The 17,531-nt window shown below is 48.2% G+C and overlaps 1 protein-coding gene across 1 annotated transcript in view; it reads left to right on the forward strand.

Moving 5' to 3' along the window:
* The first annotated feature begins 8,618 nt into the window (after positions 1–8,618).
* UBR5 (ubiquitin protein ligase E3 component n-recognin 5) overlaps positions 8,619–17,531 on the forward strand; it is a 120,509-nt gene continuing 111,596 nt past the window's right edge. Inside the window, exon 1 of the mRNA XM_055129363.1 lies at positions 8,619–9,194. Within this exon, the coding sequence (XP_054985338.1) occupies positions 9,133–9,194 (62 nt within the window). The 5' untranslated portion in view covers positions 8,619–9,132. The remainder of the gene's footprint in view (positions 9,195–17,531) is intronic.

Consider the following 17,531-nt stretch of genomic DNA (forward strand, 5'->3'; position numbering starts at 1 on the left):
AAAAACAAGCACGAAAATATGTGAATCTGTAACTGTACCCTCACTGTGACTCACTAATTAAAAAATAAATAAATTAAAAAAAGAATATGACTGAAAAAATACTAAATAGAAGCTCTGCACAGAAGAATAATAGAAACTGAACAAAAAAATCAAGGAACTCCAACATGAGAGGGAGGAAACCACTAGGAAACAGCATATAGTCTGAAAAGAAATGAACAACATATCAGAGAACTATGGGATGATTTCAAGAGGAATGGTATAAGAACCACCAAAATACCTAAGAACAGGAAGCAAATGTGATGAAGAAACAATAGCTAAAGACATCATCAATAAGAACTTCCCAGGGTTGAGCATTACAGGCACCAAGATCCAAGAGGCCCAAAAGGTCCCAGTGAAAATTAGACCCAATTAGAAAAACTCCAAGACACATTATATTCAAAATAACAAAATCCAGATAGGGACAGAATATTGAAAGCAGCAAGGTCAAAAAAGGGTCTTATATACAAAGGAAATTCTATAAGGTGTACAGCAGATCTATCAGATAAGACTCTGTGATCCAGGAGAGTATGGAAGGACATTATACAAAAACTCAGTGAAAGGAACACCTCACCAGGGGTACACCATCCAGCTAGATTATCATTCAGTTTTGAAGGAACCATACAGAGCTTCACTGACAGGCAACAGCCAAGAGAACTCATAGCCTTGAAACCAGTTTTGTAAGAAGCATTAAAAGAGTTCCTTTAAAGGACAGGACAAATTTCCTGTGTGGCATTAAGTATGGCACTCACTAACGATGAATATGGTTGTCCTCTACTAGATTAAGAAAGGTTAAAAATATACAGCAATCAATAATCACAAATTGACTTTTATGGATTTATTTTCTGATAATTCTCTTTGCCATCCCTTTAAGTTTTTTTTTTTTTTTTTTGCTTTTTGGGTCACACCCAGCGTTGCTCAGGGGTTATTCCTGGCTTTTGCACTCAGGAATTACTCCTGGCGGTGCTTGGGGGACCATATGGGATGCCGGGGATCGAACCCAGGTCGGCCGCGTGCAAGGCAAACGCCCTACCCGCTGTGCTATCGCTCCGGCCCCTCCCTTTAAGTTTTATTGGAGCAAGTACTATGATATAAAACTTGCTATATGCCTGTCAAGGGTGCAGACTCGGGAATCTGAGGGAACCTGGAGGGAAGGGGACTGGTGTTGGAACACTGTATGCCTGAAACAACTCTATTATGGACAACCTTCTAAATCACAGCTTTTTAATAAAACTTAAAAAAATAAAGTGGGCTGGAGTGATAGCACAGTGGGTAGGGCATTTGCCTTGCACACAGCCAACCTGGGTTTGATTCTCAGAATCTCATATGGTCCCCTGAGCACCGCCAGGACTAATTCCTGAGTGCAGAGCCAGGAGTAACCCCTGTGCATCACCAGGTGTGACCCAAAAAGAAAAAAAAAGTATCTGTAACATTTTGCATTTTTACCAACAAGGATGATTCCTTTTAGTTTTTTTTTTTTTAATGTAGCTGTAGGGCTGGACAGTTAGTACAGGAAGTAAACACTTGCCTTGCTCGAAGCCAATCCCAGTTTGATTCCTGGCACTAATTATAGACTTGGGAGCACTATTTGGAGTGACAAGCACAAACCAGGAATAGCCCCTGAGTGCTGCCAGGTGTGGCCCAACCTCTTCCCTCTCCCACCAAAGTATCACTGTAATTTTGTTTTGGTTTTGGTGCCACACCCAGCAATGCTCTGGGACTTCTCCTGTCTCAGTGCTCAGGGGTCACGTGGTACTGGGAAATGGCCTTGGGCTTCAGCATGCAAAGTGTATGCTCAACCTTTTACTTCCAGCCCAATGCAATCATTTGCTTTTCTATGGTTTTGGAGGTGGGCTCAGCTCTGCTGTGCTCAGTGTGTTCTGCACTCAGAGATCACTTCTGGCGGGGCTCAGGGGACCATCCACAATGCCAGGGATGGAACCTAAGGCTGCTGCATGCAAGGCAAGTGCCTTCTCTGCTGCACTATCTCTCTGGCCCCAAGTGTGATCATTTTCAAGGGGCACTAAATGCATTTACATGGTTATGTAGCTATCACCACTGTCTCGAGAACTTTTTCATCTTCCTGAGCTGAAACTCTATACCCGTTAAATAATAACTTCCATCACCCACTCTTGACTACTTGTACATCCTTTGGTTCTTTTTGACTCTGATATTTTTGGGCAGAGGGTAGCAGGAGCCCTGTGGACCATGAGTTCAGATGAAGTGCTCAGGCCCCGAAGTTCTGGGGGCCCTCCAGGGCAACCCCTTGAGGGGCGTGGGAGGCCATGTAGAGCCGGGGATTGAGCCTGGGTCATGTTCCTGAACCCCTGAAGTATCCCCCTGGCCTCTGTCCATGTGGCCATTCTAGGAACTCATGCAAATGAAATCAGATGCTACTTGTCCTTTTGCATCTGGCTCACTTCACTTAGTGTAGTCATTAAAGATCATCCATTTAGCATGTTTCACGGTATTTTTATTTATTGAATTTTATTTATTGAACCTCCCCCCCACCCATGCAAAGAAGTGCTTTTCCACAAATGTACTTAGTTCTTTTTACAAGTGGCACTTGAAAAAAAGTGCCACTTTTTTATATTTACATAGTTATGGTTCCAGTGAGGAACCAGTTTTTCCCTATTTCGCTTCAACAATCCTTCAGTGTGGGGTGACTATAGAACATTGCTAACATCCATCTTCCTTCCTTCCTTCCTTCCTTCCTTCCTTCCTTCCTTCCTTCCTTCCTTCCTTCCTTCCTTCCTTCCTTCCTTCCTTCCTTCCTTCCTTCCTCCCTCCCTCCCTCCCTCCCTCCCTCCCTCCCTCCCTCCCTTCCTCCCTCCTTTCCTTCCTTATTGAACAAAAAAATCTCTTTCTACAGGGCTTGTTCATATGCAAGGCAAGTGCCTTGTTTCCTGCACTGTGTCTCGAGCTCCATTTTGTTCTCCAATTTTTGTTTGTTTTTAGGTCCCACCAGCTGGTGTTTCAGGAATCACTTGTGGCAGGGCTTTGGGTACCATATGGGGTGCCAAGGATGGAACCCGGGTCAGCCTGAACCCAGGTCAGCCTCGAAGAAGGCAAACACCCTATGTTTTGTAGTGTTGGTCCCCTTCTTCAATGTTTAAGTCAGATTGTTTTATTCTGCAGACTGCATCTATGTATTTGTCCTCTTAGTTTTCATTTTTCTCTCTCTGAGCTTCCAGTGTGGAACCAGGCTTTTCCTATTTTGCCTCAAGAATCCTTCAGTGTTGGGTGACTATGGAACATTGCTAACATTTTTCTTTCCTTGGAAAGAAAGAAATTTCTTTACATTGGAAAAAAGAAAGTCTCTCCAGCTCTCTCCACCCCACAGGTTTTTCTTTGGCTACAGACGGGTGTGCTATGTCCACGGCTATGAATAGCTTCACAAGCAGGCAGTGAATCCAAGAGCACCCTGAAGCATGGAGTTGATGCCCAAGTATCCTGCTCAGTGGGATCACGGGAGGGAACGCCAATCTTTTAATGCCCCCCCCCCTGCCTCCCCCCGCCTGTCGGTAGTATATCATTGCCTGCTATGGGAGAATCTCCTCAGCCCATCTATTTTCCCCCAATTTTATAACTTTATTAAATCATTGGTTTAGTTATAGACATTGAATATCCCAACACCAATCCCACCACCACTGTACCTTTCCACCACCACCATTATTTCCAATTTTTCCTAACCACACCTGAAGCCTGGTCCCATAGGCCCTCAATAATTTATTATATATGCACTGTATCACTGTCATCCCATTGTTCATCAATTTGCTCAAGCGGGCGCCAGCAACGTCTCCATTCATCCCAGCCCTGAGATTTTAGCAGCTTTCCCTTACTCGTCCTTCCAAACGGTGCCGTATTAGAGGCTATTTAAGGGTCAGGGGAATGAGACCCATTATTGCTACTGTATTTGGCATATCGAATACAACACGAGGAGCTTTCCAGACTCTGCTGTGAATTGTTTTTTAAGGAAGGAAAAATTCCTGGATCTTATATTGCTCGTTATGATTTGCTAAAAGGATGATCAAAAATGTTTCCTCTGAAGAAAGCTTATGAAGATTGTTGTATCTTCATAACATTACACAACATTACTAAGATGTTGTTGCAGATTAAGCCTTCTGTGTTTATATTTTGTTTATCGAGATTAGTTGCCTTCTATGTTACTTTCCATCCAATCTACTGTGCTATTCCTGGTTTATGAGTTTGAGATGTTGTTCCAGGGTGTTCACAATTTTTAACACAGCAATATATATAGTTGGAGTTAAATTTTTAACTGGGTGGTAACCTTGAGGCATGTGCATGACTGCTGTGGCTTCCAAGAAGCACAGAGAGATGTGGAGGATGTAGCCCATCCCCAATTCCATGAAAGTCTGGAGATTTCAGTCACAAAACCTGAATACCTGAATTTGTCAACAGATTTCTAGATGAGGCTCATCTGAGCAGTGAAGTCTGCCCAGGAGCATAGTGGGGTCTGGAAGTTTTTGGCAGCCGGCTCTGTTTGGGTTGGTGCTGGCCTCATTCCCTCTGGGGTCCCTGGACGACTCAGCCTTATGTGGGATCCAAGAGAAATTCTGCTACTTGTTGATCTCTTTTAAGCCCTCAGTCCATCTTTGATCTCCTTCCCTTTTTCATTTTCTCTATTCCCATAGGAGTGATTCCTACAGCCATTTCCTAGGTAGATGACAGTTGACCCTTGAACAACCCATGGGGGTTTGTTCCCCCCAATTGTCAACTACCGGCCAATTACTGTGGACTCCTTCAAAACCCAACGACTCAGCACCGACTCAGCACCGATGGTTGCTGGGAAGCCTTACCCACCACACAAAGACATAAACAGTCCACACCTCTTTGTACAGTCTAAGGATTATACACCATCTCCTCCCAATAAAGCCAGCAACAGGAAAGATCATGTTAAGACAAATATAAGGCAGAGAAGACACATTTACAGGGCTGGACAGTACTTGTCAATTATTGACTGTTTATAAAACAAGCCACGTTGTCCAAATCCCTGTTGTTTAGAAGTCAACTCTATTTATAGACACATCTCCCCCAGGTCTGTTTGGGGGAGACCAAATTCATGACTTGTTTTAGGAGTGTGCTTCTTCCAGGACCGACATACCAGAGGGGTTCATTAGCACCCCCCATTTCACTCTTGGACCTCAACTGGTTCCTGCTTCAAGTGGTTACTAGAATAGGCCTCTTGATTCTGTCTTTCCAGAACAGGCCTTCATCCCTGAGGAAAGTGGGTAAAAATGTAGGACTCACTTTCTTGGATTATTGCTCAACCGTTGGATGGTGGTTTGGTGTAACTCATCATTATTTTGCTCTCTTATACCTTGAAGGTGCTGTAAAGTAGTATCTTGTCTCACTTTTGTACTTGTTTTCAATGGGAGAAATAACCCAAACGGCTAGGAAAGAACCGCCCTGCCTCCCTGTCTATGCTTTCATTACTTTCTGATGGGCTTGTCTTTGTTGGCATTTCCTGTCTCTATTCCTATCTCCCCACTCCTTGTCCTATGGGATCGCACAATTCCATGCCTTCCTTTCTGCTTCTCCCTGTTCCAAGAGTGACCCATGAAAGAGTTAAGGCCCTAGGAAAGGAAAAGGCGCCCTAACCTTCCTATCTAACAAAAAAGTTGTGATGTTCAAGATAGACGGCAGGCAAAGAGCAAGGGGCAGTGTGTGGGCAACCTGGAGTCAGGACGTCAGCTGCCAACCAGGAGAGACTGTTTCTTTCTTTTTTATATTTATTTTTTAAAATTTATTGAATCACTGTGAGATAGTTACAAGCCTTCATGTTTGGGTTGCATTCTCACAATGATCAAACACCCATCCCTCCACCAGTGCACATTCCCCACCACTGATATCCCGGGTATACCCCCCTTTCCCACCCTCCCCCTGCCTCCATGGCAGACAATATTCCCCATACTCTCCCTCTACTTTTGGGCATTATGGCTTGCAACACAGACACCGAGAGGTTATCATGTTTGTTCTATTATCTACTTTTGGCATGGATCTCCTATCCCAACTGGTTCCTCCAGCCATCATTTTCTTAGTGATCCCTTCTCTATTCCATCTGCCTTCTCCCCTCTGCTCATGAAGCAGGCTTCCAGCTATGGGGCAATCCTCCTGGCCCTTGTATCTACTGTCTTTGGGTGTCAGCCTCATGTGATGTTATTCTGTACTCCACAAATGAGTGCAGTCCTTCTATGTTTGTCCTTCTCTTTCTGACTCATTTCACTTAGCATGACACTCTCCATGTCTATCCATTTATAAGCAAATTTCATGTCTTCATCAGGAGAGACTCTTTCTATTCTGGACACCTGGGAGTGTGTACATTAAGAATTGAAGCGAAATATGGGCATGGTATAGAGTTTGTTCCAGGATGAGTCTAAAGTGACTAGGTTTAAGGTTGATACTCGGATTGACCAGAACATTTCTGAAAGCTCAGCCCGAGTGACTTTTCTTAATTGTCTTGGCTAGACTCATTTCCTCTTTGACCTTCCATTGAGCACTCACTGAATCTCTCACTTCACATTTTTTTCCTACTGGCTTTGAATAGCCTGTCCCTTTTAAATTATTAACTAGATGACAGCCGAGCTATGGTAGAAGGAGCAAAGGAATCCCAGCTAGATGCCCTTGGTTCAAATCTCAGATTCAGCATCTGCTGTGTTTCAGCCTCACGTCCTCAGCTATTCCATGGCGTAATTTTCTAGTATGATTGCAGTGTTAAAGGTCTGTGTAGAAAGTGGCACATAGGGAGCACTATAGAACTTACTGAGTTATAAACTTGGTTATGAACTGATTCAGTGTTTGACATGTATTTTTTTTTTTTTTTTGCTTTTGGGTCACACCCGGCGATGCACAGGGGTCACTCCTGGCTCTGCACTCAGGAATTACCCCTGGCTGAGCTCAGGAGACCATATGGGATGCTGGGACTCGAACCCGGGTCCGCCGCGTGCAAGGCAAACGCCCTACCCGCTGTGCTATCACTCCAGCCCCTTGACATGTATTCTTATATAGGCCTCATGCAACTCTGCAATCTAATCTTTGAAATCTAATATTTTTCAAAGGAGAGGAAAAGATGCTAGAACAGGTTAAATAATGTAGCCCAGGACACACAGTTAAGTAGTGGAAAAAGGACAAAAATCCAGGAGTCTAAAATCAGCAGTGTCCAATAGTCTACTCTCCTTCCCCACAGTACCCAAGGATTTCTTCTAATAGTGGCCTTGAAAAAACTTTTTAGTGAAAACTAACGGGGGCCAATTTTGGAGCTGATGACTTTCTTGAGTTTTTCCCATTATCTGTTACTAGCTCTACCTTCTCTACCCAGATTTTAAAGTAAATTTTAACATATTTTTCAGCAGATCATTTCAAAAAATTTTAATGCCACACCTGGTGGTGTTCAAAGATTATTCCTGGCTGTGCACTCCTGGTGGTACCTGGATATTGAACCCTCGGTTGGCTGCATGTAAGGCAAGAAACCTATTTGCTGTTCTACGGATTTGGGTCCCTCAGCACAACTTCTTCAGGCATTAATTGTGTGCATTAATTGTGTACATAAAATGCATTATAGAATAAAGGTGATAGTGAACATTAAGAACCTTTCATTGGACTCCCTGATTCAGAGAGAATCCAGACTGCACAAAAATCCAGACTGCCTTCAAAGAGGTACTTGACGTTTTGAAGGGCCTTGGAAAGCAAGCTGTGAATGGACGCCTCCCCCCCTATTCCCGCCCCCGCTGAAAAAAAACCCGGATCCCTTCAAGAATTCGCCGCTGTGAGTCCGACGACCTTAGAGGGAGCACTTTCGTACAACAGATGGATCGTCTCTCATTTAAAAGTAGTGTGTGTCTGTGTGGGAGAATCGTCTAAATCAGGAAATTAATGGAAATTTCCACGATCCGTCTTTGTGAGCGTCTGTGATGGTGTGTTGTCAGGGAAATGGGGGAGGTTGTGGTGATGAAAGTTGTTGCTGCAGCAAAGTCAGCCTGCGAGCTTACCATTGGACCTTCTGGAGGAGTCCTTACATAACGCCCTCACTTCTCCGGCGAAAGCCGTGCCCCTTCAGCAGATTTCACACTTCCACTTTAAAAGCAACTGCGGATCAAGGTCGAGAAATAACCGGAAAAAAAAAAGAAAGAAAAGAAAGCTCCGGAGGATCCGCAAAAACAATCCGAGCGGCCCCGGGGGAAATCAGAGCGAGCAGGCAGGAGCCCCTCTGGCTCGCTCACTTCCCCTGGGGGACACACGGCGAGCCGCCCTCCCGGATTCCCCGCCCGCCCCGCCGGGCTCGACCCTCCGCCTGCGCCGCTCCTAACACGTGCTCTCCGGAACACTCACTCCGGCAGGGCCCGCCCCCCCGGGGGGGGCAGGGCTCGGGGGCAGAACGAACCAATGGGCGCGCGCCTTACAGCGTCGTGGCCCGCCGACGTTGAGCCGCCCAATCGAAAGGGCCTTACCGCCCGTTTCCCGGAGTCCCGCCCCCCGGCCGCCGAGCCCCCGCCCGCCGGTCTCCGCCCTCCTCCCGTTCGCCCCTCCCCCGCCGCTCGGGAGCGGAGCCTGCGAGACGGAGAAACTGGGGCAGAAGTGAAGATGGCGGCGGCGGTGCTGGCGGCGGCGGCGGCGGCTCGTCGCCAGTGACGCGCGGTGCGGGCTCGGCTCCGTCCCCGCCTCCCCTAGTCCGGACCCCGTCCGCCGCCCGGGCCACACCGTCTCGGCTCGGCCGCCCGCCCGTCGCCTCGCTCCCCCCCGCCCGCCCCGGCTCCCGGCTGGTCGCTGCCGGCGGCGCGCCCCGGCTCCCGGCCGCCGGCCTCCTACTCGTGCGCGCTGTCGCCGGCGGAGCGGGCGGCGTTGTTGATCCGCCCTCCCGCCCGCCCCGCCGGGCCGCCGCCGAGCCCTGCCCGGCCGGGGAGCGGGCGGCGGGCCCTGCGCCTCGCGCTTCCCTCCATTTGGGGACGGGGAGGCGGCGGCGGCGGCGGCGGCCGCCACCACCACCGCTGTGGGCTTCGCTGAGGGGAAGGGGGCGCCGGCGGGGCGGGCGAGCGCGGGCGGGGGCCGTCCTGGGGACGGCGACGACGAGGAAGCACCATGACGTCCATCCATTTCGTGGTTCACCCGCTGCCGGGCACCGAGGACCAGCTCAATGACAGGTAATGGGGCCGGGGCGGGCGGCGGCGGCGGGGAGGGGGAGGGGCGCCTCCCGCCTCCCCTCCCCCACGGGGCCGCGCCGGGCGGGCGCCGCTGTTTACGCGCCCGCCGCCCGGCTGCTGCGGGTGTTGTGTGCGCGCGCGCGCGTGAGTGTGAGTGAGTGAGTGTGTGTGTGTGTGTGTGTGTGCGAGCGCGCGCGCGCGCGCGTGGGGAGGGTCCCTGGCCGCCCCGGCAGGGCCCCTTCTGGGCCAAACTTCTGGATCTCGGGGCCCGCGGTGTAGACGGGGCCCGCGGTGTAGACGGGGCAGTGCTCTGCATCTTCTGGCGTGCCACCACCTCCCCCCCTCCCTCCTCGAGCTCCGTTGAACTCGGCGAAGATCTGGCGGGGGTTGGCTGGGGTGGGGGGGCGGTGGCAGCCGGCCGCGATGGGGCCCCCCGAGGTGCGCGTGTGCGCGCGCGCGTGTGCGCTGGGGAAGCTAGCACACGACACCGACCGAGACGCGGTTGTAATGAACTGCCCCGGCCCAGGCCCGAGGAATCCATATTAGTCAAAGTTGAATTGAGACAGACAATGCGGATGGGGGAGGGCGAAGGTAAAAAAAAAAAAAAAAGAGAGGGAAGAGGCGGCGGGCGAGGGGCGCGGGGCGCGGGGCCCGGCCAGGCGGCGCCCGAGTGGGCCCCGGGAGCCGGGTCCGGCTGGGTGGCCGGGACGATGCGGGGGCCCGGCGTTCCCGCGGGGGCGGGCGGGGGGCAGGGAGGAAGCGGATTCCCGGCAGATCGCGGAGGGGGAGGAAAGAAGCGCCATGATTATTATTGTTATTATTATTAAATTGGAGCCTCCGTCGAGGCGGTGCTGCCTGCCCCGGGAGGGGACGAATTGGGGCGGGGAGGGGGGTGGGGAAGTGGGATTGGATTCCCTTTGCTCGCTTCCCGAAACGTGCTGGCAAAGCCTCGGCTCCCGGCCCCTAGTGCTGGGAGCTTTTTGTTGTTGTTTGTTTGTTTTTTGTATTTTTTGTTTCCCTTTTTTTTTTTTAAAAAAAATCTCATGATGGTGTTTTCCCGAGTTGTAATTTGACAGCTGAAAACCCGTGCGTAGAGTCAAAGGAGAAACTTACCGTTTGCAGTTGGCAACGCTTTTCGTAACGCGCTGTAATTTCGGGGACGGCGTTTGCGCTGGGCAGAGGAGGAATCATGATTTTTGGGGGGTGGGTGAGTTTCCTTTCATAAGACGGCTGATTTTTTTTTTTTTTTTTAATTTTTGGCTTTGGATCCCTCCCGCCGCCCTCCAACCGATCCCTGCCGGTTGAGGATAGAGAGTTGCTTCCCCGGCCCCGAGCCGGAGCAGAAAAAAGTTCCCCGGCGTTGGCCGACGGCCTCCGTGACCGCCGCGCCGGGAATCCGGGTCTAGGGTTTGCCAGGGTCCCCAAGCGCCACCGGGTGCCAGGTTTCTCTCGGAGTTGAGACTGAAGTCGCATGTGATGTTTCGCCGAGTGACCGGGCGCCGGCCGCCCTTTGAGTCCGGCGCGCCCCAGAGGGAGGACGGCGTTGGCCTCGGCCCGGGGATCCAACCGCCGCCGCCAACGCCGCCAACGCCGCCGCCGCCTCAGGTGGGGCCGCCAAGCTTTTCCATCCGCAGAGCGGGTGGCTCTGCGCCTGGCACCGAGTTCGGATTTGTCTAATCTTGGCCGTGGCCATATTGTATTTCACATGTTTGTGAAACTTTTGGAATACTTTATGAAAAAATTAACCCTTTAGAGTTAGCACGTAGCCCCTTTGAATATTGAAATCCCTTTTTTTAAAATTTTTTTTCTCTTTTTTTAAGTTGTTAATGTCAACGTTTTCTGCGATGCTTGGGTTTTTCATTTCCTTAGAGTTTCTTTTTTTTTTTTTTTTTAAGGACTAGCCTCAGAAGATTTCCGGGGCCAGTTTTACAGCCAACGCTAGAGAGCTGCTGTCATTTAGAGAAGCCAGTCCCTGGTCCCGGTGCTAGCTAGCGTGACTTGTAGCTGAGAAAATAGCACCAGGGTAGGAAGAAGCCGGCTTGTTTCCTGTATTCGGCCCCCACTTTATATTCCCGACTCACTTTGCTTGCCAAAAAGAACCCACTTTGCAGTTGAGATGGGCAGCTCTGAGCATTCTTTTTGCTTCTGCTGGCCTGAGAAATTCACAAGTAGCTTATCTTGAACATTCTGCTTGTAAACAGTTGGTCGGCTCTGGTTTTGAATCCTGCAGTGTAACTGTACAGAACTAGAACTTAGAGCATAGTAAGTGTTCATTTTATGCAGTATAGACTAGTGGATTGAGGTTAGTGATGTAAACTGTGTGCATTACAGTGGCAGATATTTGTAAACCAGAAGAGTGCCATCGGGAAATGATAGGAACCGTCACAACTAGTACCAGTAAAAATGTCTGTTAAGATCTTTGGAGGGAGCAGTTGAGATTGTCATGTGCCCTAAGTTTGAAAGTAATTGGCCCGTGACTGCTGTTTGTGGGTCTCCTACAAAAAAAAAATCCTCTGCAGTGGGGCCAGAGAGATAGATGCAGAGTTTAGAGCATGTGAGTGAAACCCCTTCTCTTTGTAGTATCATGTATGGTCTCCCAGCACCCCAAGGAGTGATTCTTAAGTGCAGAGTCAGGAGTAAGCTGGGTGTGGCCCAAAAATCAAAGAGAGAGATAGAGAGCACACATACTCTTTCATACCTAGTTACACAATAAGGCATGTGTTATTAGAGGCAACCTATTGCTGTGTTGCATGTGAAAACTTTCTCAGAGACGGGTTTTCGGGAACCTCTTAACTGATTTGCAGAAGCAACCCAGTACATATGTAGGAAAAAAGCTTTACTGAGGTGTAGCAGATTTTGGGGATACCAGAGAGTACTTCTGCATAATTTTTACATGACAAATTTGGGAATCACAAATGAAATAATTTCTATTTGGGATAAAAAAAAAAAAAGATATATAGGTAGACTTAAAAAGACTGTTTTTTCCCTACCACACGGGTGCTGCTCAGGGCTTACTCCTGGCTCTGTGCTCTGGGATCAGTCCTGATGGGACTCAGGTTATGTGTGCAGGATTGCACAGAGTTGCTCTGGCCAGGCTGTGTGCGGCAAGCCCACTCAAGGAAAAGCAACGGGAAAAGCTTGTTAAAGAAAACTTTGAGCCTTAAAATATCAATATTTTCTTTCCAAAATGAGCTTTCTTTAAATAGCATTCTGTTAGAAGTCAATTATTTTTTCATCGGAAAAGTGTGATGTCTCAAGCATCTAAAATGGACTGTTTCAAATAGTTGTAGCTGATCGGTTTTATCTGTGTTTTTACATTTAGCTCATTCTGTACAAGTCTTTGATCGGTTAAACATCTTTATTTGTATATTAGGTTAAATATCTAATTATTGGCCATTGGAGACCAACTGCTGCATGGAGTTGATGACTAGAGATGGGCATTTAGGACAAAAGGGATGAAATCAGAGGCCAGAGGGAGAGTACAGCCGGTAACTTGTCCTGGGCTCTATCCTTAACATCCCATGTAGACTCTCAGCCCCACTTGGGAGTGAGCTCTGAGTGCAGAGCTCGGGAATAATCTCTGAGCATAGTTGAGTGTGTCCAAAAAGCCAAACAAAAAAAAATTTTTTTTTTTAAAGTGTGTGGGTTGGGAGATGAAATGAAATCAGAGCGTCTTGGATGCTGCTTGTGGCTTCCGGTGATTGATTATGAGTTCTCTCATGCTCAGGACTGTCCCTCTGCAAATCATCATTGAATTGAAACCTACCAGTGCACAGCACTTTGTGGCCTTTTGATTTTCTTCCTAGTGAATTTCTGGAGTTAATGTTCTGTTCCTGCTTAAAGCACTGTCTTGGAGAAATTGCCAAAGGACACCCTGAACATGAATCTGCTTGTTGAGGTTGAGGGGGAGAGGTTCCTTAAGTGCCTGCTGGCTTGGACTCCAGGCAGGCGGGAAGTCCTGAGCACCAAGGTGTTGGAGTGGAACAAAACAAACACAGGGGTGTCTGGAGTCTGTCCAGGGGCTCAGCGAGAGCTTTCAGAGCACTGTTGGTGGGGCTGTGGGCCTCTTCCCTTACATCCAGGGTGCTTTTCCCCTGATGTGCAGTCTGGGATCTTTCTGCTTTTCTAGGCCCTTGCCAGTCTTCCCACTGCTTCCTCATGGTTTTGATTTCTCTTTCACCCTCCCCCCACCCTCAGGGTGCTCTTGGGCCATGTCTGTGGTCTAGGCTATCTACTAGGACCCTCTTAATCCTGCTGTGTTGGGAGAGGTCCTGTAAGCTGCAGGTTGGGGAGGATGTTCAGAATTCCTTCTCAGGATGCAGGCTGGCGTCCTTGCAAGCCTGTTCTCCTGTGCATGAGTGTGGAATTTTCCTGGGAGCTTTGCTTTTTGGCACCGGAAATGTATTGCACAATCTTAAACAATTTGGGTTGAGATTGCTTTAGAAAGGTTTTCCTCTCTGGCATATTCCTGGTGGGTGCTGTGAGGTGTGGGGTAAAATAGTTTGACCTGTGGAATTCCTGAATTGTGGTGAGTCATTGAATCCCGTAGAACCCTACTCCTTTCCCCTCTCTCCCCCAAATCCATTTCAGTTGCTGTGCTGGCAGGGTAGTAGGAGTGGAAGTGTTCAAATGTGGGTGCGGTGGCAAAGACTAAGGAGGTGCTTGCTTCATTCTGCTCTGATGTGTTGTCTGGTTTCCATGTAGAGCAGCGGGCACTTCTGCAGTGATATAAACCAGTGTTACCTCCATAAAAGGAACTAAAGAAACAGTACAAAGGGAAAGCAGAAACTCAAAGAAATTGCCCTGGAATAATAGCCTTAATATTGAATGGCCAGTTCAGACTCCCAGTCTGCAGTCGGCGGTACTCATCTGAGTGGGTGTCCCTGGGGGACGGTGGGTGTGTGGCAGTGATTGGAGGCCTTTTTTGTGTTTGATTTTTGAGTCCCACTGGTGGTGCATGGGGTGGTGGTGCCCAAGGGATGGAGCCCAAGGGATGGTGCCAGGGCCGGAACCTGGGCCCTCCAGGCTTCATACTTTTGAGCTTTACCCTGACTCTTCAGGCAGCGTAAAGAAAAGTCACTTTGGGGCCGGAGTGAAAATACAGCAGATAGAGTGCTTGCTTTCTTCTTTACTTACCGGGTTCAATCCCCAGCACCCCATATGGTCCCCCGAACCCACCAGGAGTGATTCTTGAGTACAGAGACAGGAATAACCCTTGAGCACCCCCCCCCCTCCAAAAAAATGGGTTCTTACACCTAAGCTCAGCACTTACTCCTTTTTGATGGTACTGTACGGGGGACCATATGCAGTGCCTGGCATTAAACTGGATTGTCTGTGTGTGAGGTACGCGCCTTCACTCTTAGCCCCTGTGCTCTCTCTGGCGCCTACAGCAGTGTGGATGCCACAGCTGGAGCATTGGGCCAGGACTGGTTCCCAGCATTGATCCTAGCCAGAGCCATGCGGAGACTGAGCCCATCGAGATCAGACATGAGTGGTATTAGCTACATTTCAGGTGCTTTGTAGTCAGACAGCACACGGCCACCCTCCTGGACAGTGTCACCTGGACTTCCATAAAGTTTGGGTGAGCAATGAATCAGGTGGGCTTTCTCCTTTTTGTTATTTGGAATTGTTGGATAATAAAGCCTCAGGGCATATCCTGTCCCTGCCATCAAGAGCCAGAAAAGATGCAGCCAGGGATCACCTGGAACTGAACAAAGGTTGAGGGACGAGCAGTTGTGTCAATCCAAGATTGCCTGACGTGCCATCAGTAGGGGCAGGGTGGGGCATGGGGAATGCATCGTTAGGAGGCTTGCTGCCTCTGGCTTACTCGTGGTGAGCAGGAAACAGTCAGGCTGGACTGTACCCACCAGCTTACCTAGAATGACCCACGTTGTTTATGGAAAGTAAAAGATGATGAAAGAGTCAAACAAAATATTCAGTCACAGCTGCCAAGGCTAGGCCCATTTCTGTTCATTAAACTCAGGTGTTCACTAAAATCAGAAGAACTCGTAGGTTTAGGAGTGCAAGACATGTGGGAAGGAAGGAAATGACTGAACCCGGAGTCCATCCAGTGATGCTGTAGGTGTGGACCTAAAGGTCAGGTTGTTCCCTCAACGGTGACATCAGGTCAGATGTGATCTCTGAAGGAGAGCTGAAGTCCTGGAGAACTTCGGCACTCAGTTGGCCTTAGAGGGTGGATGGCAGGCAGCTTTCTGTAATCTTTGTCCTGTTTGAATTCTGAGAATAAACCACTGGAGTCTGTTTGTCATTTTTGACACCTTGGCGTCCTGAATATGCAAACAGCCTTGTTTCCTGGATATTTTTATAATTCATCTACAAATTTCTCTCTACAAATTTAGGGATTTTACTGCAGGCAATTTCAAATTTCAAACTTTTAATGTGGAGTGAGAGCAGCAGTTGTCGCCTTGTCCTCTGGCATTGGAACACCTGGGCAGTCTGATTTCAGCTGTGATTCAGCTTATGTCTTTGGTTCAAAGATGAAGACTTTTAAGGGTTTTGCTTATTTATTTCTTAGGTTTTATTTAGGAAAACAGGGAGGGAGAGCCAGAGTCCAGGAGATGCAGGACACTCCCAGGGTGGGAATGCTGGTCCAGGTATGTGTTTATGTCATATTCCAAGTGTCACCTGAGTGCTTATGTTTGCTAGTATTACATGACACAATGAATTTGGTTTGAGGTGGGGGAAGTAGCTCGGATGGCTTGGAGTGCATGCCTTTCACACCTGAGGCCATGAGTTTGAGTCCTGCATTGCCCTCCTCACTGTTGGGTGTAGACTGAGTGTCTCTTCTGGGGAAGGCTCCCATTTAAGCAACTACTGATTGAACTTGTTAGAAAATTTGCCATCTTAAGTAAAAGAAAAACTTTGGTGGGGCAGCAGCCTGCTGGGATGGCAGGTCTCCTTACAGATGCATCCTGTCACTTTTTAAAAGGGGATTGTACACAATCACTTTTTAAAAAATTTGTTGTTTTTTTTTCTTTGCTGTTGTTTTGGGGCTATACCCAGTGGTGCTCAGGACTTATTCCTGGCTCTGCTTAGGGATCGCTCCTGGTAGGTTCAGGGGACCACATTGGAATCCGGGGATTGAACCTAGGTTGGCCACATACAAATCAAAAAACACCCTACCCACTGTAATGTTGCTCTGGCCCCACCCACTTGTTGGTAAGATGGGAATTCTTGAAATACAGAGATTTCCTTTCTGGGATTGGTGCATTGCTCTGGGACTGCTGGGGGCAGGGTAGCCCAGGGTAGCCCTCACTCAGCATGTGCTCCAGCCCAAAGTCATCTCCTGGCCTGATAGAAGGTATTTTTTTTTAATGAAACATTTAAGAAATAAGATTAACATATGAAGATTTTGCAATATCCCTCAAACTTAATAAATAGAGGTAAGGCAGTTAAACGTGCTATGAGAAAGAAAGAAACTGTTCACCAATATAATTGTTTCCTGGTAGTCTATTCATAAGAAATCCTTCAAAAATGAGAAATTTGGTCGGTTCCTAAATAATTGCTTTTTGCTTTTTATTTGTCAGGATGTTAAAAGTTCATACCTTTTCAGGTGTAAAGATGCAGTTTGTTTTACTGCAGAGCAAACAGTATGCTGTTTCAATGGTATCATTCACTTTAATGAAGTATTTCAACTCTCTCTACTCAATTTATTTTGTAAGTCAGCTTTATTGGAGTGTAATTTATAATCAGTAATATTCACCCCTCCACTTCCCCCGGCCCCTTGTTTTGAGGCCCCTCCCGGCAGTGCCAATAGCTTACTCCTGGTTCTGTGCTCAGGGATCACTCCTGGTGGGGCTCAGGGAACCACATGGAGGGCCCAAGACTGCCTCTTCTGCCCAGCATTTCCTTAATTTGAGTATACAGTTTTGACAAGTGTGTGCAATTGTATAATCCCCACAGAACATTATACAGAACGTTCTTCTTACTCCCCAAATTCCCTGGTGCCCTCTTTCATCCTCAATGCCTCCCCCATGCCTCTCTGCTCCTGGAAGCCTTTGTCCTGCTTTTGTTCTTTTACCCCTCACTGTAATTTTGTCTGTTTCAGACTTGCACAAAAATGCAGTTGTATGCCTCGTATCTTTTTGCTTCACACAGTTATTCTTGTGTAGCTCATGATTTGGATACCACTCAATTTTAATCTAGATATGAGCATATGTAAATCTGGCGTACTTTTTGTTTTTGATTTTTGGGGCCATATCTGACTGGTGGGAGGACCAGGGACTGCTCCCTGGTGGCGTGGGGAGCGCGCAGAGCATGTGCTCTCGCATTTTGAAATATCTCTACAGCCCTGGTTTTTACCTTTCTTTGGTATTT

Source organism: Sorex araneus, chromosome 2, assembly GCF_027595985.1.
Source record: "Sorex araneus isolate mSorAra2 chromosome 2, mSorAra2.pri, whole genome shotgun sequence".
Lineage (NCBI taxonomy): Eukaryota > Metazoa > Chordata > Mammalia > Eulipotyphla > Soricidae > Sorex > Sorex araneus.